Source organism: Punica granatum, chromosome 4 (assembly GCF_007655135.1).
Source record: "Punica granatum isolate Tunisia-2019 chromosome 4, ASM765513v2, whole genome shotgun sequence".
NCBI lineage: Eukaryota > Viridiplantae > Streptophyta > Magnoliopsida > Myrtales > Lythraceae > Punica > Punica granatum.
The window spans coordinates 14150437-14176652 of NC_045130.1; the positions used below are offsets into that span (position 1 = coordinate 14150437).

The 26216-nt window shown below is 39.9% G+C and overlaps 5 protein-coding genes across 5 annotated transcripts; 4 read left to right on the plus strand and 1 right to left on the minus strand.

Moving 5' to 3' along the window:
* The first annotated feature begins 119 nt into the window (after nt 1-119).
* LOC116205147 (protein ABHD11) lies at nt 120-6248 on the plus strand. Its single transcript, XM_031537647.1, has 13 exons — nt 120-461; nt 785-919; nt 1112-1138; nt 1846-1936; nt 2792-2835; nt 3268-3366; nt 3528-3585; nt 3663-3715; nt 3857-3958; nt 4508-4573; nt 5053-5171; nt 5462-5633; nt 5747-6248. Exons 1-13 carry the CDS (start codon nt 345-347, stop codon nt 5813-5815), a joined length of 1152 nt encoding a protein of 383 aa, XP_031393507.1. The 5' UTR covers nt 120-344; the 3' UTR covers nt 5816-6248.
* Nucleotides 6249-8017: 1769 nt separating this feature from the next.
* LOC116205149 lies at nt 8018-10190 on the plus strand. The gene is made up of 3 exons (XM_031537649.1): nt 8018-8558; nt 9050-9310; nt 9729-10190. Exons 1-3 carry the CDS (start codon nt 8097-8099, stop codon nt 9915-9917), a joined length of 912 nt encoding a protein of 303 aa, XP_031393509.1. The 5' UTR covers nt 8018-8096; the 3' UTR covers nt 9918-10190.
* Nucleotides 10191-11762: 1572 nt separating this feature from the next.
* Nucleotides 11763-12777, plus strand: LOC116205152 (ethylene-responsive transcription factor ERF020). The gene has a single exon (XM_031537651.1). The coding sequence runs from the start codon at nt 11953-11955 to the stop codon at nt 12469-12471; it is 519 nt and encodes a 172-aa protein (XP_031393511.1). The 5' UTR covers nt 11763-11952; the 3' UTR covers nt 12472-12777.
* On the minus strand, nt 12674-16137 carry LOC116205148 (11-beta-hydroxysteroid dehydrogenase-like 5). Its single transcript, XM_031537648.1, has 6 exons — nt 15779-16137; nt 14806-14998; nt 14393-14478; nt 14132-14263; nt 13611-13775; nt 12674-13199 (listed from the first exon to the last, which is right to left on the minus strand). The coding sequence occupies exons 1-6, from the start codon at nt 15959-15961 to the stop codon at nt 12876-12878; spliced, it is 1083 nt and encodes a 360-aa protein (XP_031393508.1). The 5' UTR covers nt 15962-16137; the 3' UTR covers nt 12674-12875.
* A 5339-nt stretch (nt 16138-21476) lies between these two features.
* LOC116203969 (probable serine/threonine-protein kinase At1g09600) lies at nt 21477-26193 on the plus strand. The gene is made up of 8 exons (XM_031535968.1): nt 21477-22961; nt 23268-23552; nt 23956-24264; nt 24486-24713; nt 24850-24950; nt 25104-25218; nt 25311-25601; nt 25687-26193. The coding sequence occupies exons 1-8, from the start codon at nt 22473-22475 to the stop codon at nt 25849-25851; spliced, it is 1983 nt and encodes a 660-aa protein (XP_031391828.1). The 5' UTR covers nt 21477-22472; the 3' UTR covers nt 25852-26193.
* Nucleotides 26194-26216: the final 23 nt, after the last annotated feature.

Consider the following 26216-nt stretch of genomic DNA (forward strand, 5'->3'; position numbering starts at 1 on the left):
GAATGGGCCTCGTGAGTTGGACGGTGGACGCGGGAACCTGGGGGGCATTTGCGTCATTTTACTGGATGACAGCGGAGCGTCTCTTTCGGCCACAGCTGAACGACCAACAAGACCACTCAACGAAAACAACGTCTTTCCTTTTCGAACCAGAGAGAGAGAGAGAGAGAGAGGGAAGGAGCCACCGTTTCAGGGCTCTGCTTCGGCGTCTCCGCCTCCCATTGTCTCTCTCCCGCCCCCCACTGTTTCGTCCGTCAATCCAGAGAATCTCCTCATTCTCTCCAGCGCTGCGTCCTGGAGTTGGAGCCTGCTCGGTCCCCGACCGGCATTCCTTGAATTGGGCTGCAATGTCGGTGATCTCCAACTTCCACGCGTGCGACGGAGCCGCTCGTTTCTCGGAGACCAGATTCGGCAAGCTCGGTTCCAGCTGGACTGCTACTTCAAGGATCTCCACTCCCGTTCAGGTAAGAGGATTCATTGCTCAGCAAATAAAGCTTCAGCACCTGTTCATTCTTTGCCTTGCATACTGTTCTACCAATAAATGCTATGGAATTTAAGCTGGAGCCTGGATACAAACTTGGAGATTGGGAATGAACAGTCCCTTATTCGCCGAGCAAACCAAACAAACAGGAGCAGTGCTACCATGGTGGCTGTTTTATGTGGTGTAATTAGCTGTAGTAGCTTACTAGTGTCAAGCTGATCTTCGGCTGTCATTCTTTTGACAATATATACTGCTCAGAGTCTCTGCTGGGGGCTTTGCTTAGTTAGTCTCGTCTACCTTTTGCAGGATGACAGATTTTGTAAATCGCGGTTGTCGTTTCGAGACTTGAATAAGGCATCTAAATGGTCGGGTATTCGCATGGCTTTGGTGGATGAGAGGACGGTTCTAAGCAGAGGAGTGGCCAAGCCTCCCGGGGTGTTGGTACGTCATCGATTTATAATCTCACTTTAAGGTCATTTTGTCTTTGTGGTTCACAGAAGTTTACGCATATTTTTTATGTGGCTCGTATATTTAAATCGAGTGTGATGTCCCGAATGGAGGAAGGAAAAGGATAAGACATTCGATGTCTTCAGTTTCGTCAAATTGTTTGACTTTCATTGTTTCTCTTTGCAGGCGTACGACCTCGTGCAAGGCTCTCTTGTAAGTCGTATGCTTTCTTGATTTAACAATTACATATGGCTATATTAATGCACTTCTGATTGTATCTTCTTAACAAAGTGGTGTCAAATCTTAATCAGTATACCAGTAATTGTAGACCTTATGTTTTCTAGATAAATAAAAACACTTGTGCAGAGAGTTGAGAAGTTCATAGTAATTTCTGCATTGCATTTTTCAGTCAAATTTTCTGAAATTGTGATCCAAAGGTTCTTGATGAAGGACCTGCTAACTTTCTGTGCTAAAGAAATGATCAATAAAGAAAAAGAGTTGATATATCTGTTTAGAGGTAGACATTACAGATCAATGAATAAGTAAAAGAAACTTTGAGACAAAATTTCACTTCATCCGAGCTGATCTTGTTGTTTTTGTACACTGGAAAGCATAGCTTTTACTTGTCAGCCAGTTTAAAGGACTATCATGATTATTTCATGATTGAATTTAATAAAATTGATTGATGTCAGAATTAAAGGTCTGCTATTTGAGCCATGTTATTTTCTGGAGATCTATTCTATATTCTCTGTGTCACTTGTGCATCTTTTGATGAAGCCTGCTGAATAAGTTAAAAAGGAGATTTATCTGCTTTGCTAGCGATTATTTTGGGAGATTAGATATTCAACTGATGCCAATACTTCCGTTATATCTTCATCCTCTTTTTATTGTTGCGAGAACTTATGTACAGAATTGTGCAGGTTCGATGGAGTTCTACTATAGACAAGTCAGTACCTGAAACTCCTACAGCTGTCCTTCTCCACGGAATATTAGGCAGCAGGAAGAACTGGGGTAGGTACCACTGATCAGAAGTTCCTAATTGAGCAATTTATTGGTATATCTACTGATACCAGCAACTTTGTCGTAGTAGTGGAAGATTAGTTTGATATATGTATCTATGCTCTTTTTGTTCCTCATTATTATGATCTATGTCAATGCTTATTGTTTTACTCATGACTTATATGACAAGTATGTGAAAGTTATACTATTTTTGCAATTCCATTATATCAAAAGATAGTATGGTTTTGGGCGTGTTGCTTGCTTGTGAGGCAGCATTGTCATGATCATATAGAAAATCAAATAAATTATTATAGATATGATGGAAAGATATTGATATTACAAAATGTCAAAATTTTAGGAAATAAAGAATTATTTTAGTTCTTAATTAAGTTATAAAATATCATTACTATTTTGGCATGAAAAATTTTCTTTCCTTATCTTGAGTAGTTTGCCCCTGATTTTGATTTGCTAACTGTAGTAACAAAGGCCCTGGGAGAAACCCTATAATCTCATATTTGTCTATTGATTCTTTTCACAATCAAGTAGCAATTTTTTTAGGCTATATGTATTTTCATCTTATATTAAAGATGATGCGGATGATATCTGTTGTATCATTAGGAAAAAAGGATTATATAATCTCATATTTGTCTATTGCGTCTTTTCACAATCAAGTAGCAATTTCTATAGGCTGTCTGTATTTCCCTCTTTTGTTAAAAGATGATGCGGATGATATGTTGTATCAATAGGGGGAGAAAAAAGGGCTATATAATACACACATTTCCTGTGGTTATTTTTTTATAAGAAAATTGATTTACTTGATGGCTTCATTAAGAAATGATTGTTTTAACTGTGGTTTGTTGATTTCAGGAAGTTTTGCTAGAAGATTAGCTCAAGAATTTCCTGCTTGGCAGGTATGCAATGTGAATCTATTTTTTCATATGCAGATTGTTTAATCCTCGCGCTACAAAACGCTAAATTGGAGGAAGTTGACAATCAATTGATTATTGGATGTAATTTGATTTTTTATGGTATATTTTTCAGATCCAAGTTCATATTGGTAGTTTGTAAGCTAAAAATGTGTAACTGTTCTGACTGGCTAAAAAGGTGGTGTTGGGTAAATAATATCTATCACAAATTAGTGAGTTACTTATGAAACTGGACGTCTGAGATTTGTTGTACTCGCAGCACAACAGGTGAATTGAAGGTAAAATTAGTTGTTTTCGAAATTTTCTCATGATTATTTCAATCCAGTTTTCATTGGACTTGCTTTAGCAAATGAAGTGAAGCTTTGAACCCGCGAATTGCTACCTATGTTCATTAAAATTTTGTTGTATTTTATGCAGTTTCTCTTAGTTGACCTCAGATGCCATGGTGATTCCGCATCAATGAAAAAACGAGGCCCTCATACTGTTTCTTCGACTGCACTTGATGTCCTGAAGCTTGTGCGTTATTCTTGAACCCTCACTAGCATATACTTGCACTCAGTTTTTCCTCCAGTGACACGTGCTTTATGTGCAGTGGTTGGGTGGACATAGTGCATTTGACTTACAAATTCACCGTTTTCATTTTTTGATTCATTCTTTCATGTTCTCTGATGGAGCAGGTTGCACAGCTTAGATTAACACCCCGAGTCCTCGTTGGTCACAGTTTTGGAGGAAAAGGTAAATTTAGTTGGGTTAGCAAACTATAAATGTTATTGGGATCTAAAATAATATGACTTCTGTTATGATTCATGCAGTTGCATTGAGCATGGTTGACCAAGCTGCAAAACCTCTTGCACGTCCTGTGAGAGTAAGTGTGCTGTCCGATTATGTTTTCAAAGCGTAATTTCAAACTTTGTAATGGAATTAGAGTTGGCCTGATTGCTAATAATTGCCTACGAAGATTACGTTTGTTTTCATTCCTTGCCTTTCATTGTCTTCTGTTTTATAGGTTTGGGTCTTGGATTCTACACCTGGAAAAGTTCGACCTGGTGGACATAGAGATGACCATCCTGCTGAGCTGATTTCTTTCCTTGGTGCACTGCCAAAGGAGGTCAGTATGAGATCCTAACCAATTTTATTTTTGCACTTTAGGCAATGCAAAAGACTTGGTAAAGATTAGTTGATTTAGTTGAAATGCAGTATTTGCTCCATATGTTTCATCACCCTTCTAAGTAAATTTAACGTCGAAGCATTTCAGCCTTTTAAGTTTACTTCGGCTTGTTTGGCATAAATGGTTTTTCGGGGGAAAATCATTTGCGAGGAAAGTGATTCTGGAAAAGTAGTTTCTTTTCCAGTGTTTGGGACGATATTACGAAAACGAATTATTTTAACTTGGCTACGGTATGGAAAACAAACTCCTGTAGGACTGTCACTAAATGAACTAAAAACCAAGGCAAATGAATAAATAAGTAAGTAAAAGACAGGAGTCATTCGGGGCTGGGGATGAGGAGACAATCATGGGGTGCTCTCGCCAGACCTGATTGAACCCTTTCTTTTTTCTTTTTTCTTTTTTTTTTGGGGGTCTTAGGGGACTGGCACTCTGTTTTTTTTCTTTTTCCTCATGGCATGACTACAATTAAGGTTTTGTCTTTCAAGGAAGGTTGCCTCTAAGCGTAAGATTGCAAGTGCTCTCATCCGAGAAGGATTTTCTAAAGACGTGGCCCAGGTACTTTTTGGAGATATACTTTGGAATACTTTTTTATAGTATGTTGGTAGTAAGCTCTTTTCTGTGTAAATATCTTAGATTTGACTGCTTGAACATAGTTTGCTCTTGCCAGGATAACTATGTCCAACCATTCATAAGGTCATAAGCAAGTAGTTGTGTTGAAGTTATTTTATCAATATGCTGATGTTACTATGTGCTATGGTGTTTTATCTAATACTAAAGTGCATTCTGGTCAAACATTGATATATATGCAATCATGCACTGAATTATGAGAAAAAAAAATTAGTTGAAATTGTACTTAGGTCATGGGTAGTGTAAGGAATCTTCTAAAAGGACTACTATAGCATCTTCAATTTAAGGCACTTATATCCTCTTTTGTTTTTTTGTTTTTTTGTTTTTTTGTTTTTTTCTCTTTTTTTGTATTTAGCTATGACATATTATCCAAACATTGATGCAGTTATGTTTGTTGTTTATTTCAGTGGGTGGTAACTAATCTTCAACAAACAGGCCCTCCTGGTTCACCAACAAGCTTCTCATGGGTATTTGATTTAGAGGGAATTGCCGAGATGTACCAATCATACGAGGAGACAAACTTGTGGTATATATTCTGAACTTGCTACTATTCACATGCCCTAATTAATGGAAGTCACTTTTATATCCAATTTCCTTGATAAGATGAAACTCGTCACCTGTGGGAACTTTCCTCTCTCTCTCTGAAAGATGCATGCCTTATTGTATCAAGTTTATATTGTTCTCTTGGAAAAATGAAGCATTTGTTGATCTGAGATTTGCTTATTAGCTTCGAAGGGAGCAAACATCCTTTCTGCTGTAACGAAGGTCTGAACCTCTCTCTACCACTCGTTCACGAGTTATTCTAATATATTGCAGGAGAATTGTCGAGGATGTCCCCGGAGGCGTACACGTGAACTTCCTGAAAGCAGAGAGAAGCCTCCACAGATGGGCCCTTGAAGATATCCAGCGGATACGTGCTGCTGAGCAGTTGGCCCCTGATGAGGGGGGTGCAGTCGAGATGCATGTCCTCGAAGATGCTGGGCATTGGGTACTCCCTCTCAAGCATTTATCTCATACTTCCCGTCTTCTTAATGTTTGTTGCAAAGATATTTACCCCGATTGCTTCTCTTAAAGTCAACCTAATCCCTTCATTCCTGCCAGGTTCATGCCGATAACCCTGATGGCCTCTTCAGAATACTCTCATCTTCTTTCCAGACACTCAGAGCTTAAAGAACAGGTTTATTCCAACAAAAGCATCTTCTTTAGCTCTCGCCAGCAGCTCTCAGGTTCGACTTATCATTAGCTCATACATAATGCCTAGGATTTTGTCATATTTTATTATACCAGTGTTCGTGCATCTCTTCTTTTCCTGCCAATTCTTTTGTGCCTATAAATCTGTATGAGACCTCATAAAGTAACCGCTGATTTTATCAAGAGAATACAAACATTGCAGAGGTTCAATAGTTGGTTGTTTGTTTCAAATGTGCCAGCAATTAGCATCACACTACAGCCAAAGGCCTCATGTTAAAGCCGCTGAGTTTTGTGGGACATTCAAGTCATTCCTTGTCGCCTCGCATGGCATGATGCTACATTATTCCATTCGCTTGTCCTGACATTCTATTTTTGCTGGACGGGCTGTATGGAACATCTTCGCGGTTGTCAAGTCCTGGTGTTGCCCGTTCATTGTTTCCGCTTTTATTTTTCCGGGTTTTTGTTTAGTACAACAGAGAAAAGAAGCAATCAGGGCTGTGGATAAGGTGCTTTCGCTATGTTACCTCAAACAATAGGGCCGTGTCATCCGATAGCTCAATCAGCGAGTTGCAATCATTCTGCCGTAACCACCACTTCAAGCAATATGAGAGGAAAAATACCATTGAAACCTGATAAATTTAAGACTGGCTCGGTAGCTTAACATGCCCGGTACGATATTATTTCGTTAAGCCTGAGCCTTGTGCTGCAGGTTTTTTGTCTCCCTCTGGCCGCTCTCGAGGGTGATGCCATATGACGTCTCCTTCCTGCCTTTAGAGGATTAGGTAGATTGTGGTTTGGTTTTGGGGTTCCTGATCATATCTGTTTGGAATTGCTTTATGAAGAGTTCCTGCACCATGCGCCGTGTATCGGCCTAAATCCCATACTCCACTATTCCCTTGTGCTGTCCTCTGAATTTCACAAAGAAGTAGAATTCGATATGAATTATGGACTAGATCGAGAATTTCCTTTCCCAGTTTTCGCTGGAGTCCATGTTGAATTATTGGACGACATCTCCCTCCTCTGCCTTTAGAGAATTTAGGTAGATTGTGCTTTGGTTTTTGGGTTCCTGGTCATAGCTGTTTGGGATTGCTCTATGAAGAGTTCCTGCACCATACGCCATGTATCGTCCTAAAATCCCTTACTGCACGATTCCATTGTGTTGTCCTGTAAATTTCACAAAGAAGTAGAATTCGATATGAATTATGGACTAGATCGAGAAATCCTTTCTCAATTTTCGCTAGAGTCCATATTGAATTACTGTAGGAGGTTGAGATTAAGAATTATGAGATTACTTCAAATGGATAAGACTTATCTGCTGGGATGGATCTGTCCCATTTTTTGCTCTTGTAATCTTGTCGAGAGGGAAAATAAATAAATAAATAACTTTGGACGCAGCACAATGGCCGGATCCTCGGAGGCCCAGAATAACATGACCTGAGTGGCCATCCGTCTCCATTCTCCAGGGTGTGCACCGATTTTGGATATTCCCAAAATAGATCTGAATCTACTCCTTAAGATAAGGTCCAAATAACTTGTATTGAAAATAGGCGGAATCTAGTAATTAAAATATGAAACCGGTGAAAATCGATTTCGATTTCGAGGTTCTTGCATATTGGGTACCAAGAACTAGAATTGAAACCGATATTCGTGACCGGATAATAATTTCTCCCATTATATATATAATTATATTGAGATATTTCTATATTTAAAAAATATATTCACTAATTTTAAAAAATTTAAATTTATGTCGACATTATATTTTGCATGACTTGTGATTAGAATGTGACATTTTTAATTTTATTTAGTGAGACAAAAAAAATTTACAGATTTCAACATGACATTGAAATCTATAATATAATACAGATTTCGAGTAAGTTTAGGTTTCAATATAATAGGTTTCGATCCCAAAATTTTAAAATCTGTAGAATTCGACTACCGTGAAAAAAAAAAAGTAAGTACCGGGGCCTGCACCCCCTGTTTTCCCACCTTGCACCCTCGGGCTCACATACGCCCGGCGCATGCACGTTCGTTTTAGCTTGCACTGCCGTTCATGGCTCGTCTCCCTCCATCCTCTGATCACCACGATCCATCGCCCTCCACCTAAGAAAAACTTGTGGCTATGGACGCCCATGTCCCCCCCCCAACCACCCCCCCCCCCCCCCCCCCCCCCCCCCCCCCCCCCTCCCCCTCTCCCCCAGTACAGAGACGCACAAACTACTCTCTTTCTCTATCCGCCCTTCCCCCCATCTGACAAACCTTCATGGCCACCGCATCTTCAGCCTCGCCGCCTCTGGCCCCTGCATCTTCTTTCCGCCGGCGCTCGCATTTCTTCGGCCCCTGCCACACTCCCACCTCCACCTCTCGCCGACCCAGTTCCCATTTCAGCTCCCTCAGCTACCATTTCTCCTCTGCTGCGTCAGTAAATGCCCGGAAACGGTTGACGTGCAAGGCAGCTGAGGTTTCCGTGGCGGAGGACGAGCCTTCCTCGTCGTCCTCGTCTTCTTCACCGGGGGGCGGCCGCAGAGGCAGCGGCGTCGCCGGCGAGAACTGGGTCCCGGTGGTGCCCTTGTCCGCGCTTCCCAAGGGGGAGAGGCGTGTAATTATACAGGATGGGGAGACGATACTGCTGCTGTGGTACAAGGACCAGGTCTTCGCCATCGAGAACAGGTCCCCTGCTGAGGGCGCTTACAGCGAAGGTCTGCTCAATGCCAAGCTCACTCAGGTAAATCACCATTCTTTGCTTGCTTAGAAGCTCAGCCTGTCCTCTGCACTTGTCTTGTTTTGGGCTCCGAGAATGCTTCAGTTCAGCTAATTTAGGGACATCAATGTCTTCACTTTAACGATGTATATGTCAGCTCTCTGTCTCTAGTTCCATTTGTGTGTCCACTGAATGAGTTCAGACATAAATCCCATGGATTAGAAACATGACTGAAATGGCATCGGTATGGAAAAATTGGTTCTCACTTCATAGGCAATGCCGGGCAGTGTTGTTTTTCACAACAACTCCATGAGATCAAATTTTTTCTCTTGGGAAGATCTTGTGAGATAGTTTCACTAGTTTAGTAAATATTAGAGTGGTAGGAAGCTCATCCGTGTGATTCACCGTTCTCGTTTTATCATTTCTGGCGTACTTCGTTGTCTCTTAAGGTCCCCTCTTAAAAGGTTACTTGGAAACAATCCTAAGGATGCTGTGTTCGCTCCTGTTACTTGCAGGATGGCTGTATTGTTTGCCCGACGACTGATAGCACGTTCGAACTCATGACTGGTGCGATAAAGGAATGGTACCCGAAAAATCCCGTACTACGAGTCCTGACCCCGGCCCTGCGGTCGCTGTACATTTATCCCGTGAAAACCGACGAAGAAAATATCTACATCAACATGAGAGGGAGTGTGAGATCGGATGCATCCACAGAGATTGTCTTCAGTGGGAAAGCTCAGCCTGGTCTCACCGCAGCTGATGTCAATGTGGATGAGGTAAGCTAATTTCTCATCTGTCCATATGATCTATTATTGTCTTATACTTGAGAATGAGCGACTCCTTTGAGGCCATCAATACCCCGCAAGCCCGTGCAAACAAGTCCAGGTCTTCAAATAAGAGGGAAGGAAAAAAGAAAAAGAAAAAAAAGAAGGTCCAGGTCTCTTAGAAGCCCATGTAGGTGGCAAGATGATGTTGTATAGCGGCACATTGAGTCGAACATAAGGCGTGTTGCTGCACGCTGTTTCCCTCCTTTGACTGCTCGACCAACCATATTTAATGGTCCAAATGATATGGACCATTTCGTGGCTATGATTGAATCATGGACATTCGCACTAATTGCCAACTAGCACGGTGTAGATTATCATGTCTCGAGACTCTTTTCTGACACCCGGATTCCTTTATTTGGGATTGAAGGTGAGAATGGTGGTTGATGAGGACCAAGAGGGATTCGGTTTCACCGGGAAGAATGAACTGATCAATGGCAAAGCAGCAGTGATCGGCTTCCTTCTGCTGTTAGACTTCGAACTCTTGACCGGGAAAGGCCTTCTCAAAGGAACGGGGTTCCTCGACTTCCTGTACGCTGCCTCAAATGCTTTCAAGTAAATGCAAACAGTCCATCGTCAGCAAAGTTCATCCATTGATTCGTGTGAAGGGTGAACTGAAACATAATACGTCCTGCAATTTGCATCTTTGGAGTCCTCTTCTCTTCCCTCAAAAGTATGTGTTAGGAATGATGCGAAGTAGTAGTTTATACAATCTGACCCGCATGATAGCCTCGACCAAGTATGTTCTTTTTCCAACAATTCTGTAATACTCGGTGTTGCGGTATCGAAGAACAGTTGGGTTTTCGCGCTCTCTTACCCGAATATTTGCTCATTCTATTTTTGCTTTAACCACCCGTAAACCAACGGCTAAAGACTTGAAAGGACGAATGATGAGGTCAGCGATGAGCTTAGCTTAATGGTTACAGACAAGAAAATCAAACATTTTTTTGGGGTAACGTAAAATCATTACTTTAATGAACAAGAACAAAACAACAGTGCACTTTTTTGCATACGTTGAGAGTTTCGATTTTGATTTGTTCTTCACCTCTCGTGTGTCGCTGGTCAAAATATTCCAAGTAAATCCTCGAGATGGCGAAGTGGAATCGATTAAATTTGACTTCACTGCTACGCCACATGAGGGATATATGACGATGATTCGGGATATTTTCACTTCCTGCTTAAGAATGGTTCCCGAGGGACGGGTCGTCGTTGGATGAGCTGTGATTCCTTCTCATCTGGCAGCGCCATGTTGTTTATCAGGACCGTTCATTAGAGAGACGGGATAACCCGGCATGCGATTTTCTTTACTAGTTGCGCAGCAACTTGCTGAGTCGCATGATACTCGCACGTTTTTGGCAAAATAATCTTTCTTCCCGTCAGATACGCCGCTGTTTTCTAGGATATAATTTATTTATTTGGATTTGCTTTCTTCTCTTTAACCAGTCAAGGGAGTTGACATTGCCCACCTCATTAGTCTTACAACACAAGTTGAAGTTAAGGACATCTTTTTCGAATGGATAAAAGGGGTTTGGGTCCCACCAACGGAACAATTGTCACAGGACTTGATTATGTGGGTTCGGATACCATCGTAACATCTGATACTAGTTGTGCTATGCACCGGAATTGTCACCGCCATCTCAATGAAATTTCATGAAATATCACTATCCATAAACCCATCCCATCGTCGGAGTACTATTATATATGAATTCGATAACAAAGAGAGGACATTTTCTCAATTGAATCTTTTACCGTTAAACTTGAGATATCAACGCATAACTGAGATACCACCTAATCAGCCTTGAAGTTAGGTCAAACAATTGCTTTAGAACCAAAATCACCTCAATCCATAATCTAATCTTAAGGGACGGCATTCACCACCCCCCCCCCCCCCCCCCCCCCCCCCCCGGTCAACCTGTTGTTTATGTATCGCAATCCGAGAAGTCGACTTACACATTCTAAACACTGGACCAATAAAAGCTCTCTTGCTCTCGTCTTATCAGAAAGAACCGAATGCTCTACTAACTCGGGCGCAAGCTGAGCATCGCCGTAAAGTAACATATAATGCGATTGGGCCGATGAGGCTCGGGCATGGGTTGGGGTGTTTATTGGGGGGGGTGGTGTCGGCATATTCTCCATTTAGAGAGGCTGCCGATAAACCACCCACTAGGCCGTCTGCTGACTCGTTCCAAAAGGCGACATCTTCTCTTCGTTTATTGCTGTCCGTATTAATTCCACCAGCACGTGGGGCTTTGACAACAACCTCAGTCAGAAACCCCAAAAAAAACAATCAATAATTTTTTTAAAAAGAAACATTAAAAAAAGCACCGTCCAGTCATCAATGTTCCAACTGAACATGAATCGAACTGCTTTGACCTTTGAAAATTTTGACTCGATAAACAATCCGACCTTTTCCCTCTCAATTCCCACAATCCTCAACTGAGGTTCATTCCCTCCCCTCTGACTTTCACCCATCTTCAACCTATATAACCGCTCCCCATGTCCCCTTCTTCCTCACCAGCAGAGATTCCGAATTCGATCCCTCCCTTTCGAGACTCCGTCCCCCCCCACCCGCCATCACCCGAAGACATCACACGATGAGCAGCTCAGAGGAGAGCCCCGGCGCACCCCACAGGAAGTACAGCGGAGTCCGCTGCAGGAAGTGGGGCAAGTGGGTGTCGGAGATTCGTGTCCCCGGTACACAGGAGCGGCTCTGGCTAGGCTCCTACTCCACCCCTGAGGGCGCTGCTATGGCTCACGACATTGCCTACTACTGCCTCCGCCAGCCAACTTCCCTCGACAAGCTCAACTTCCCATCGCTCCTGCCCCCTGGCCTGAGGGGGGACCTGTCTCCGGGATCTGTCCAGAAGGCTGCCTCTGATGCCGGCATGGCGATCGATGCCCAGTTCATATCGCAGAGGGTGGCTGAAGAAGGATCGAGGTCCGGGAATTACAGCAGGAACAGCAGTTTTGGGAATAGCGGGGATGAAGGTTTCAGGACTTCAGAAGAAAGAGATCATAGCCATCAGTATTACTCTACAGGAGGAGGAGGAGGAGGAGGAGAAGGAGGAGAGGGTCATCTCAGCATTTCAGTTGAAGACTATAACTATAGCTGACTCTAGTTGTGTACATGTACATATACATATATAGATGATGCTAAATTGAGTTAAACTAGAAATAATATTGCTTGGATGTAAGGGATATGGAGAGAAGGGGATGGAAGGGAAATTTACATCGAGTGTTTTTTTCCGTCCGACCATAGGTTGACGGAGGGTAAGTTCTATATATGTCGGTGGCATGGACATAGAGGCGTCCATATGGCGAAGGGGCCATTTATTGAAGCAGCTGACTACAAACATGCACATCACGGTCTTTTTAATGGTACCTAACATACACAGCAATCTAACTTACATTATTGTTGTCATCGGCCCGCCACAGAATCTCCGAAAAATTAAATGCGACATCAAAACATACCACCTGTACACCGAAAACCATTCTCCTCATCTGTTTATGCCTTCCCTTACTCTACTTTCTGCAGCTGGTTCATCTGAGAGATGGTAACCGGAGCCGCTAGTAGCCTCCTTGGAGAGGTGCCCTCCAGCAACTGCCTCCCACTGCTGCCACCTTCCCAGACTGGCCTTCCTGTCCCGATGAATGAGGTCCTTCTCGCTCCATGTGTTGCGAGGAGGATCCTGAACGTCCATCGGAGGACGTTTGGTGCAAAGACTCTGAACAGGAGGAACGTGTCATACCAGCTCGGGTAGTTCACATACGCGTCTCCCCTGCATGCACCCGCGACTATCATCTTTGCAAACTCTTCCACGGGTCCTCCACTCACGTGTACCTGCAAGCGCTTTTCTCAGAACTGGACTGAACAAGTAGGCTGTGGGCTCAACCAGGATACAACGGGTGCATTTAGATTGTCAAAAAAGTATAAACAGTACGTAAAAATGTGAATTAATAAGAAAGAGGGGCTGATTTAAAGGATGAATAGTTTAGTTCATTGTGCAATCTAATTTTGACCAGCTAGTTCAATAGCTTCACTGTTTTTCTGTTATTTTTTTCATAATTGGACTGCTTGGTGCCTGCTGACCAAACCGTTTGGCCCAGTTCAGATGCAAATCTCACAGCATAGCTCGGTATTAATGATTCAAGTTAATGGTTTTTTGCACAGCAAAGATCACCTTTTCGAATAAGAAGCAGAGAAGTCACAAAGAATACAATGTAGTACAATATCATAAAGGTTGAGACTCACTTCTCTTTCTTCTTTCCATTGCATCTCTGCACCCTCCTCTAGCATGAACTTGCCCCGGGTCATCTCGCTCCCAATCCAACCGTGTGTTGCTACGGTTATTCCAACCTCATCTTTAAGTTCAAACCTCAAAGTCTCATAGAAGTTCACAAGTGCTGCCTTTGCCGCCTGATCACAGAAGAAAATAGAAAGAGTAAAGATTATCAATCCCTTGTGAAGAGGAGTGAGAGGAACAAAAATTCTCGGAAATTAATACTTGAAAGGGAACAAAACAAAAGTGGAACCTAGTTAAATTTATAATTTCATTGCATGCATTTATACTCAAATGAACAACAGGATATTACTATTTGTCAACTGCAGTGTGAGCACAATGATCATATAAAAAATGATGTTCTAGAGTGTGAGCTAATGAAACTAACCGAATGAACTCTATAAAAGTCAACCAAAAATAGGGAAAAAATTTTCATTCAAAAACCAGAAGAAAAATTAATCGCGGTAGATGTATATGAGCGCTGCATACTCACAGAATACAAACTCATCCTCGGAAGAGGTAACCAGCTCTCTACAGAAGCATTCACAATGATTTTCCCATTGCTCTGTTGCAAATAAGGAAGGGCAACATATGTTGGATAAACATTTCCCCAGAAGTTTATGTCCTGAAATGCAACAGTTCAAAGATCTCACTGAAGGTAACTTTCTCAGCTGATGGAAAAGCAACTATAAAAATGAAATACTGAAAAATATTTTCTCCTCATCTCTCCAGCTCAGAGTTTGGAGTTCAGTACCATCAAATGGGGAAAAACAGAAGTATCCATAACTTCCTCGAAATAGAAGGTATGTCCAAGACTGGCTGTATTTACCAAATGGTCCACTGCAGTATTTTGATCAAATAGCAATAGTAAATCATAATAAGTAAATCTTCTCGATTAAATGGCACTCTCAACAATCAAAGCAATAGCCTAGCATTCGAGCATATGTTACTATTACTATTCTAGCCTACAAGCAATTGTCCAGAGATTGCCCAAACTAGATGAGACAGGATGATCACCCAATCAACAAGAATTACAAAATCACTAGCAATGAAGACAAATGTACTTTTCAGGGGAGCTACTTGTGATAGAAGGTTAATTATACAGAAGATTTGAGGCAACAAATTCCAATTCGGCTGATATTTACCACATAACTTAACAAGGCTTACCGCGGCCATGTAAGTTTATGGTCTCATTGATGAATCTCCGACAATCTTCTTCCTTCACGACATCTGCAGCGATAATAAGAACATGCTTTGCACCCAACATTCTTGCATTCTCACTGATTCCTATGAGCCTGAACTCTCTCCGTGCTACCAGCACGAGGTTCGCTCTCCTCTTGGCATACTCGTATGCAATTTGCTGATATTATGGAAAATGACCAGCATCAACTTATTAACAAAATTTTATCACAATCGCATCACTGTCTAGCAAAAAGTTCCTTTACAAAGCTAGTCAACACAACTAATCGGCATGTACTTTATTACCATCACCGTTTATCTTGGAAGAAAAAAGAAAATTATCAACTTTTTTGACTGAACACGGAAAAGGAATCATTTTACACCAGGTCTAGGCAAGAGATTTCATTATAAGTGGATTAAGAGATACTGTGGATTAAGAGATACTGCCCAAATGTTACATAACCGATAAAAACTCGTTGGGAACACTTCTATTGACAATTTGACGGCTTCCCCATTCCCTCGTCCACCATAATCAATTTGACAGAGCTTCCACCCTTCTATCTTTCTTTTCTTTGAACAGGAACCCATTTGTTCTCTTTATAATTAAATGGGCCAAACAAGAATATTAGGAAAAAGATCTTTATATGTTCTCTTTACAGATTATTGCGAAAGGGAGAGAGAACGAGAGGAGACAGAAGAGGATAAACCACTCTCAGTTGCCGCAGTTATAAAGTCACAGGCTTTTCCAAAAATAACCCCCTAACCTTCTAACGACCTCCTTTGACAGCAACAGCTAGGAGTACCAACATCTTTGTCCTGTTTTTTTTCCTCTCTACCAGCTGATCAAACTGTAAGATCTTCCATCTCATTTTCCTACATAGTTGCTACACGCACTACTGCTTACAGAAGTCAAAGACCCATCAAGAAACTTGATGTTGACATGCTTCGGAGGAAATCTTACCTCTCCAATGCCGGAAGAAGCCCCAGTAATGATAACGACTTTATCCTCCATGTCTTCACTGTAGAAGGTGTTGTACAGCCACTCGCATGCGTTGATGAGGCTCAGCGCCGGCCAGGCGAAGGCCAGCATCACCAAGCTCGCCGGCGGCACCGCCCAGTTCATGAACGAGTTCAGCAAGTCCATTTCCTCTCTCCTCCCCTCCACCCCCAAAATCAACCACAACCCTTCGCCTCGGGCCGCCCGGAGAAGGAACTAACGATCACGAAATTGTGGGTCTTGCCCCCCTTTTGTATAAAGGACACGATGATGAGAGCGGGAGAGAAAAAGTTGCGAGCTTTGATAGATAAGAGAGGAGGAACAGAGTGATGCAGCTGCAGAGCTCTGCATTTGATGCAAAGGGGGCTGGCGAACGCGTGGAGAGGGAGGGGAGCTGGCGTTGTGACGAATGTAGGGGCTCTTTTGGAAGGTATTGCATGGTGGATTAAGGAGAAAAAGGACAACACATGAGCACTCGGTTCTTCCTTCTTCATTCATCTCTTCTGCTTCTGCCCAGTGATTCAAGCGGGCGTCCGAGCGAACAGGACAAGGTTGCAGCAGGAGGGCGTGACACCCGCCGAGAGAGACAGCGTCGCGACCCAGAACGACCCGACGCCGACCCGGTTGTGGGTCCGGTTTGATCAAACATTGTCTTGCATTAAGCATAGATTTTGCTTTCTTAATAGCAAAGCATTTATCTTGATATTAAGAAAGGCCTTGGTCAGTGCACTAAGGATACGAAACTCTTTTAGTATGAATTTTTTTCACTCACAAAATTCGAATTTAAAATTTTATTTAAAGATAATAAGCGTCAAACCGTTTAAATTAACTCGTATCAATAGAATATAACTATTTTCTATCCAATTCAAGTCCACCCTTCAACGTTTTCTTTTCCAAAAAGTTATATGTTAACTTCAAACTCTAAGTCAAGAAATTCTAATCTCTCATATTGTTTCGGGATGTTTTTTATCCATCGCTTTTGTTCTCATGAAAGACACTACACTCTACTTACACGTTTCACCCGGCAAATATAATGATTTTCCTTTTTCCAAAAGGATTACGGCTGAATTGATTGGGAAGAGGAAAAAAAATTAAGATAATAAATTTTTTTGGAAAATATATAATAGGGTAATATTAAATGGACACATAAGAGGAAAGAAAGAGGGAAGACTAATACTAAATGAATAATATCACTCTTTAATTTTTGAAAAAATATCCAATGAGTATTATACGTGGCTATACAATTGATCCGTGTAAAAAATGTAGTAATAGTCCATAAAGTTTCTCCACCTTTATATAGGTCGATTATTGATTGGGTCTTACATAACCACGTGACAATGTAATACTCGCCGAATATTTTCTTTTTAACTTCTCTTTTTCATGCCAAATTGTATTATATTTATTTAAATTAAGAATAAGGTCATTTTCAGTTTTTGTAATCACCCAACATATGAAGAGATAGTTACAAAATCTGGATTTAATAGTATAAGAAGTGTAGGATAATGTATTATATATAGGCTTCATTGAAATATTTTTTGTAAGATTTCATGTGTATGCATAAGTTAGTGAAGCGGTACAAATTTTTTCAGAAATTGAGACTTTTAAATTCGATACTCACCAATGCAATTTTCCACTGTGTTGTTTCCTTTTCTTCTCTTACTCACTACAGCAATATATATTATAAAAATTGCTGTGAGTATTAGCTCTTGCGGTTACTTAATGACTATATTTATTATCATTGGACGACGAAATTGTGTTTGGTATTAGAGTTGAGTTGAGTTGACTTTTTATTTTAATTGATATGTAATGATTGTGTTATTGAATTATGAGAAAAATATGAAAAAGTAATGAATAATTGAGATAAAGTAATGATCAAGTAATGACTATGTTATTGAATTGTGGAAAAAAAAACAATGAAGTTGAAGGAATTTAATATTAAAATTCGAATTGAATGGTTAAATTTTTTTTAAAAAATAATTGTATTGTTAAATTAAAGATAAGTAAATTTCAATTGAGTTAAAAAAATTCTAAATCCAAACATACTATTGTATGATTGATATCAAGCAAAAAAAAAAGAAGAAATGATTGATATCATGGATTATTATATGGTGACATTATGTCACTATGATATACTGTACGTTATGTAATAAGATGTGGAAAATGCGCAGTACTTGCATGGTATTGTCGTAATTTTAAGGGTTAATTACTAAAAAAAATTCAAACTTTTACATTTTAATGATTTTAACACGAATCTTTTCTTTAATCAATTAAATCATGAACTAACGATTTGATAAAATGTTAGCATATCGTCAATATCTCCGTTAATTTTAACCGGAATTGCTGACGTGTACATGACGGTGCCACATGACTCATGGTGATTAGCCGGGTGAGTCCCACATTTTTTTAAAAATAAAAAATTCTGAAAATTAAAAAAATAACAAAAAAAAGATAGCTGGCCGACAATGAGGAGAAAGGGAGTTGGCCGACGGTGGGGGCCTCGACGCCGGCCACCACCCCCCCTAATTGGGGTTGTCGGCGACATTGACAATAGAGGTTGCCGGTGACCCAATTAGGGGTGGTGGCCCTCGCCGCCGACCACTTCTCCTTTCCCTCACTTTAGGCTTTTTTTTCTTTTTTATTATTTTTATAAATTTTCAATTTTTTATTTTTTTAAATGTGGGACCCACTCGGTCAATCACCATGAGGCATGTGACACCATCATTTACACATCAGTAATTTCGATTAAAATTAAATGAGAAATTGACGGTGTTCTAACATTATTATCAAAAAAATATTTTGAAATTTAATCAGTTATAGAAAAAAAGTTTGTAATAAAATCGTTAAAATGTGAAATATTTGGAATTTTTTTTGTTATTAGCCCTAATTTAAAAGATGTTTCCAAGTTCGAGTCTCTAAACACTAATCGTCTTTTCCAAAAAAAAAAAATCCACCATTGCATTGTCACCTTATTTGTACAAAATAACAAGGTTTGTTTTTTGATATCTAAAAATTCAATGAGTACCGACTAATTCAGTTCGAGTTAGGTCGGCCCACTAAAGAAGTAAAACTTTCATAACATGAATTTTTTCCATTCACAATACTCGAATTTAAGATATTATTTAAGAAAAATAAGTATTAAACTGCTTGAATTTACTGATATTAATAACAAATGTTTTTTTTTTCTTTTGGGTGAATAGTTGCAAAGTTTGTTTTAATATCACCATCTAGGATGCAATTTTTTGTCGCCATATAGCATAACTTCGACAGTAAAAAAATTTGACGGTACATCGAACAATGAAGATGGTGGCCAACTACGAACATCTTGTCTAGTATATTTTTGAAAACTTGATATTACCTTGCATGGGTTTCCTTTACGGTGTCAAATTTGACACGAATTTTACCTTCAATGTGTGAAAGGGTGTCAAAATACTAGTGCTATATGTTGTAGAAAATTTATTTTTTTTCTGTGCTACCCCGGTGATAAGCAAGTGATACTCGCTCAAATAATATGATAATCGTATTATATGGGACAATCTACATCTATATATCAATCTATATATATAATGACTAAACCTTTTTGTTGGCCTTTCAGACAAGTAGCCGTACCATCAAAAATAAAAATCATGTTTTTTCATGTTGCCCCCTCACTATTTAATGACACCTCGGGTTGCCATGTTATCAATCTAAATATGTAAATATTCCATTATGTAAACTGATATTCTAAATAATTTAAACGGTAATAAATTTTTATCCTATCAACCTAAATATGTAAACCTTTTTAATTATGTAAACTAGCTAATATTCGAAATAATTTAAATAAGGTATAAATGTTCAGGTAATATAATTTTATTACAATTAAAAATATTGGACAGTCCACATGATTCAAAAAGGCATGTCAATGTTTGCAAATACTTATAAGCACTAATTACAATATATATCGAGATATTCGAGATAATCTAAAGAATGTCGATGTATATCTCTATATGTAATATATTACCTAATATATTCTTAACATAGTATCACAATATACTTTTATATAATATCAATATATATATATATTTAACCATCCCATGTTGGTTAATATATCTTATTCGTTATCTTAGTCTATCTAATATATTATTTTATTTAAGGGGATACAAATATTTATAAATACTCATAAGCATTAATGATATATATCAAGATATTCAAGATATTCTAAAACTAGAGAAATGTCAATAGATATCTCTACATCAATATATATATTGAACCAATCCATATTGGGTGATGTATCTTAGTCGTTTTCTTAATTAGTTTATCTAGTGTATTATTTTATTTAAGGAATACATAGTGCATATATTCTCATTTGGATTATGTCCATGTTCTTATAGTATTTTCAATATTAAATGTTTCATTTTACTGTATTTGGAGGCTTCCCCGTCGGTTATATTTATATAATCTCCCTTTTATTTTCATTTTTGCAATATGAAGAGGCAAATTTTTTCTGAAGCTTTCTTATTATCCTGTAGTGCATTTAAATTTGTATCTATCGAAATTTTTTCATTGTGATTCTCTTTACCTTTTAAATTTCATTCAAAGATTCATAATTATGCTATACTTTTTCTTATTTATATTTAACAGTACGATACTTAATTGGTGAGTGCTTTAGATGTTTTCCATTATTTTATTTGTTAGACTTTATAGATTTGCAAAACAATTTATTTTTATTTTTCACTAAGAAATTTACTGCATAGTTATCACCAATTTTCCTTTGTAAGATGATGATACTTTTTCTTTAGAGTTCAGGAATTTTTTTAAAAAAATTTAAATTATTTTTTTCGTGGACAAGTTAGATTTTAATTTTATTTATGTTTTTGACAATTACCTTTTGTATCAGTTTTCATTTATTTTCATATTGAGAAACAATAATATTTAATTTGATTTTATACTTATCTCCAAACGTTCCTCCATATTCTAATGATACAATAAATATCAGATTTCTTAATATGAATTATTTCATTATATAGTTTCTTGGATATGTAGTATATACTATATCGAATAAACATGTGAATAGATATAATTATTTAACCTTTTATGGTTTTCCATGTAATAGTAGTTTATATTTATACACCGCATCAAATTGAAATTGACAATTTTTACAATAAGACTTAATTATGGTGATTATCAAAACAGAATGAATTATTTTCTCAAGATAATTATACCAAGTAATTGTTTCCTCTATTGATTTTTTATTTCCTAATATAATTATCTCTGATTATATCTTCAAGTGCTGCCATATATTAATCGAAATGAAATTAACAATTTGCATTGTAGGTCATAATTTTAGTTATAATATCAAAGAGGAAATGATTATCTCTCATAGAATACATATAACTTATAAGTATCCTGATAACTAATTTAGTTTCCTAAAATAATTATCTTAGATTGTTTGTTTTTCTGTACTTGACAAAACAAGACACTTTCATTATCTTTTTCATCTTTTTTTTTTTTCAATTTGAAATATATACTTTACATTTCACAAATTTTGTTTTTCCTAAAGGGGCAAAAAAGAAAGAAAGAAAGCTCGAGATTTTCTATTTGAAAATTAGGGAGCTTGACGTGATGCCACGTGGCGAGACCGATATACGTCTTCCTCCCCCGCGCGAACTGCCGCGCACGTTGCCGCCCTTCCACTTCCCTGTCGACTGCTGCCGGGAGAGGAGAAAGAAGAATGAGAGAACCCCAACACCCAAAAAAAAAAAAAAACATTTTTGTATGTAAAGAAATTGCAGCCATGGAGGCCCCGAGCTCTCAACTCAACTCCCTCTCTGTTTTCTCTCTCTACCCACAACGACACAGACAGAGACAGTGGAGAGAGAGAGAGAGAGAGAGAGAGGGAAACAGAGGAAGAACAGATTCTGGAATCTGTTAGAACCAATAGGATAGAGAAGAAGAGAGAGCAGACCCGCCCGCCACCCTGTCCTCTCCCCCAACACCTTCGGCCCCTCGCGTTTTAAGGCTCTCTTCCCGTTTCTCTCTCCTCTCTCTCTCTAGACTCTGCAACAGAGATTGGCCCTCAACACCCCATTATCAGTTTTCTTACTACTCTTGTTTTGGATTTTTAATGTCTGTCCTTTCTTTTCTCTCACACTCTACAAAGAACAGAAAGTGACCACCTTCATTTTCTTTTTTTGACAAATCCTTTGAGTGTTTTTTGTTTTTTTTTTCCTTTCTGGGATTAGCCGGAAACGTGTGAAACTCCGGCCGGAAATTCCTGTATCAGAAGAACGGAACATTCTTTTCCGATTATCCTTACGAAGGTTTTTGTTCATTGATTGGGATTTCTGGTCTGGGTTTTCATTGCTGTACTGTTCCATAGGTTAAAGGATTTGGCTTTTCCTGCCAAGAGCAAATATTCTCTGATTCAGGGGAAGACTCGGGTTGTTTATCGATTTCGGATGCCGAGCTGAAACGATTCTTTAGCTGAAATCAGGAGTGCCCGCATTCGGATTTTGCGAGGACACGGTCTGCTGATTGCGGGAACTGATTGAAATTTTTTGACGAAATTCTGAGGTTCCCAGAAAGAAAGCAGAAATAAAACCCAATCTATGATTAATGAGAACCTGCCTGCGACCGATTACCCCACGAATACTTGGAGCTTTCGAGGACTTGAGGTGAGATCATGGGCTGCTTATGTTCCAAAGAGGCCGTAGTCGATGAGAAGATCGAAGAAGATACGACCGTCAAGGAGGCTGATCCGAGCAAATCCTCTGTTCAATTGGTCGCCCCGTCGAAGAGGGAGGAGATTGAATTGGAGCTCGGAAGAGGCGGCCAAGATGGGTCGTGTCGGCGTCTGCAGAAGGTGGCCTCACAGGCCAATGCCGGGTCAGTCCACAACCCTTCGTCCCACAACAGTAGCAGAGGGAAGAAGGGCGATGCCGCTGCTGAGAGGCCTGGGAGTGTTCACCATCAGAGAGGGCCGATAGTGGTGGACACGGGACAGAATGGAGGGCAGCAACATCTTCAGATGTCTAGGATTGCGAGCTTGCCCAATAGCATCGAGGGAGAGGAGATAGCCGCTGGCTGGCCCACTTGGCTCACTTCCGTGGCTGCGGAGGCCATCCAAGGACTGGTTCCTCGACGCGCCGAGTCGTTTAAGAAGTTGAAAGTGGTTAGTTTGTCTTGCAGCTTATATGTATACATATACACGTATTCGTGGAAGCTATATATGTCCCTTCATTGTTTGCATCCTTTGTCAAGATTGATAGAGTCGGTATCCAATCTCTCATTGTTTGCTTGTACCAAGATTGGTTTTGCTATGAATCATGGGAAGTTGATTATCGCCCTTCTTGCGAACAGTTTTTCTTCTGACGAAATCTAGATGATTGTCTGCTTATGTTGTTTAAGAAACAAGTTCAAGGTAAACATAAATGTAACCCTTTAGGAAAAATGATTTTGGTGTACCTCTCATGTGCAGATTGGGCGAGGAACTTATAGTTGTGTCTACAAAGCTCACGACCTCGAAACAGGCAAAATCGTTGCCATGAAAAAAGTTAGGTTTAGTACTATGGACCCAGAAAGTGTCCGATTCATGGCGAGGGAAATTCACATTCTACGCAAACTAGATCACCCAAACATCATACAGCTTGAGGGTCTAGTCACTTCAAGGATCTCAGGCAGCTTGTACCTGATCTTCGAGTACATGGACCACGATCTTGCTGGCATTTTAGCAAGGCCTGGCATCAAGTTGAGTGAGTCGCAGGTATCATCTCATTTACTCATTGCTTCTACAGAATTTTATCGTTGTTATACATCATGCAGATATATTGTTGGTAGTGGTAATGATCGAGAACTTATGATCCCATCATAGTACTTGATAGAGTTGGAAGTTACAAATTTAGTAATGGCGGTATCTTCAAGTATAACTGATACCCTCTTGGCGTCTGCCGGTAAATGCATCATCAATCTCAATTTCAAAATATTTTAATTTCGTTTGATGCTTTCCACAAACGGGAAATAGTAGTTTTTGCAACTTTACTATTTTTCCACATGAATTGGTTTCTTCTGATCTGACTTCCGAGAAGGGTTCCATGTGCATGATGATAAAAGTGCTTAGCCTTGGTGAATAATCTGATGCAAATTTGTACCCATGTTTGGGATTGCAGATCAAGTGTTATATGCAACAATTGTTCAGGGGGCTCGAACACTGTCATAGCCAAGGAATTTTGCATAGAGACATCAAGGGTTCTAATCTTCTCATAAGTGGGGATGGAGTTCTCAAGATCGGTGACTGGGGTCTTGCCAACTTTTATCAACAGCAGCCACTGACCAGTCGGGTCGTCACCTTATGGTACAGGGCACCTGAGCTTCTGCTCGGTGCTACAAAGTATGGAGTTGGTGTTGATTTATGGAGCGCAGGCTGCATTCTTGCCGAACTATTTGCTGGGGAACCCATTCTGCCCGGAAGAACCGAGGTTGGTCCTTCTATATTAATTAACAGACTAGCACGTTGCATGTCTATTAGACTGAATTTGATTTTCAGGAGATCATTGAAACTATCTGTTACAACTTACAAGACCGGCGAAGAACTTGCACAAATGCTAAAAAACTCGTATTAAAATGAAACACAACCAACTAATTACTTCTACCTGAAACTTGACTGCTAATTAATCAGTCTGAATACATGCATCCTCAGGTGGAGCAGCTGCACAAGATTTTGAAGCTTTGCGGCTCGCCTTCTGAAGATTACTGGCGGAAAACGAGATTGCCTCGTACAACTAGCTTCAAACCTCAAGTCCAGTATAAACGTCACGTTGCTGATAAGTTCAAAGATGTACCTTCTACAGCTTTGTCTCTGATCGAGAGGCTGCTTTCCTTGGAACCAAAGGACCGAGGTTCCGCTGCTTCTGCACTTGGAAGCGATGTAAGAACTCTACACGAAGTCCTTTCTATCATGAATGTACTTATGTTTGTATGTCTATATATGCGTATGCACTTGAGTATATGCATCTCATCAGAATACTACATCCATCTCTAATTATTTAACTGTTTCTTTTTAGTTCTTCACAACCAAACCCTTTGCCTGTGATCCATCAAGTTTACCGAAGTTTCCTCCAAGCAAAGAATTCGATGCCAAGATACGCGACGAGGAAGCAAAACGGTAAATACAGCTCCTGTATATTGCATTCTTTCATATGCAAACTACTGGCAGTATCTTGAAAAGATACTGCTGGAGTTTACAGTAGCTTGTTTTTCAATAAGCATGGGATTTTTGAAAAGTTTAACTTGGAAAGTGTGTGATCTGAAATTGTAGAAGAAAAGCAGAGTCGGTCAAAGGACGGGGACCTGAATCGGTCAGGAGGGGTTTAAGAGACACCAAGGCAGTTCCGACGCCGGAATTTAATGCTCACGGGGAGATCACTTTGCAGGTATATTGAGAAGACGTGAACACACGCATTTCTGAAATTCCTTACTTCCGTCTTTATTCATTTGAGCATGCGCGATGCTATTATTATTGCAGGGACAGTCGAACTCAAAAACCGTGAGCCACAAGTACCACGATCAGGAGGATAGTGGGTCTGGTTTCCCAATCGAACCTCCAAGGGGAGTGAGACCAGACGGTTTCACCCATTCTAGCTCCATGATCCACCCCAGTGCAGCCGATTCTTCTACATGGACAAATAAGGTTAGCTCTGCAAGGCGCAATGCAGAGCTTAAAACCCAAACATCGTTCAAGCCCCAGCCCACAGTAGACCTCTTAAACGGTTCTCATAAGGATGAAAGCAGTTCTAGCAAAGATTCATCAGCTTCGGTAAATAACTATTCCTAGCCAACTATATTCATTTCTTCCTATCGGCTTCGAACTCAAATTGCTTCTCTCAAAAAATGCTGTTCAGGGTTACATCCCGAAGAAGAATAGGATCCATTACTCAGGCCCACTCGTGCCTCCGGGAGGGAACATGGAGGACATGTTGAAAGAACACGAGAGACAGATCCAGCAAGCTGTTCGCAACGCTCGTCTCGACAAGAACAGGACAAGTAAAATCAACGGTTATCATTAGAAACGAACAGTCATAGTTCTGCTATTGTACAGGGGAGTCTTTCTTTTAATCCGTGTGAAAAAAGGAAAAGGGTACTCCTAGGACTACAGCTTTCTCCCACCTGCCGAAGAAAATGCTGCATATAACAAGCCCAATGATAAACTGGTCGATTGTTGCAGAAAGTACTGCAAACCCGAGTATAGGTGCTTTTATATATAACGGGGGTATAGTACGATGTTGGGCAACATACAAAGCTTGTTCCTAAGGTGGGAAGAATATTTTAGGCTCTAATATGTTATACGAGTTTACTCTGTACATTGATGGAAATTTGTGTGCATATAATGGAAGAGGGTGTTTTGCTCATATCTTTATCTTCTTTAATAACC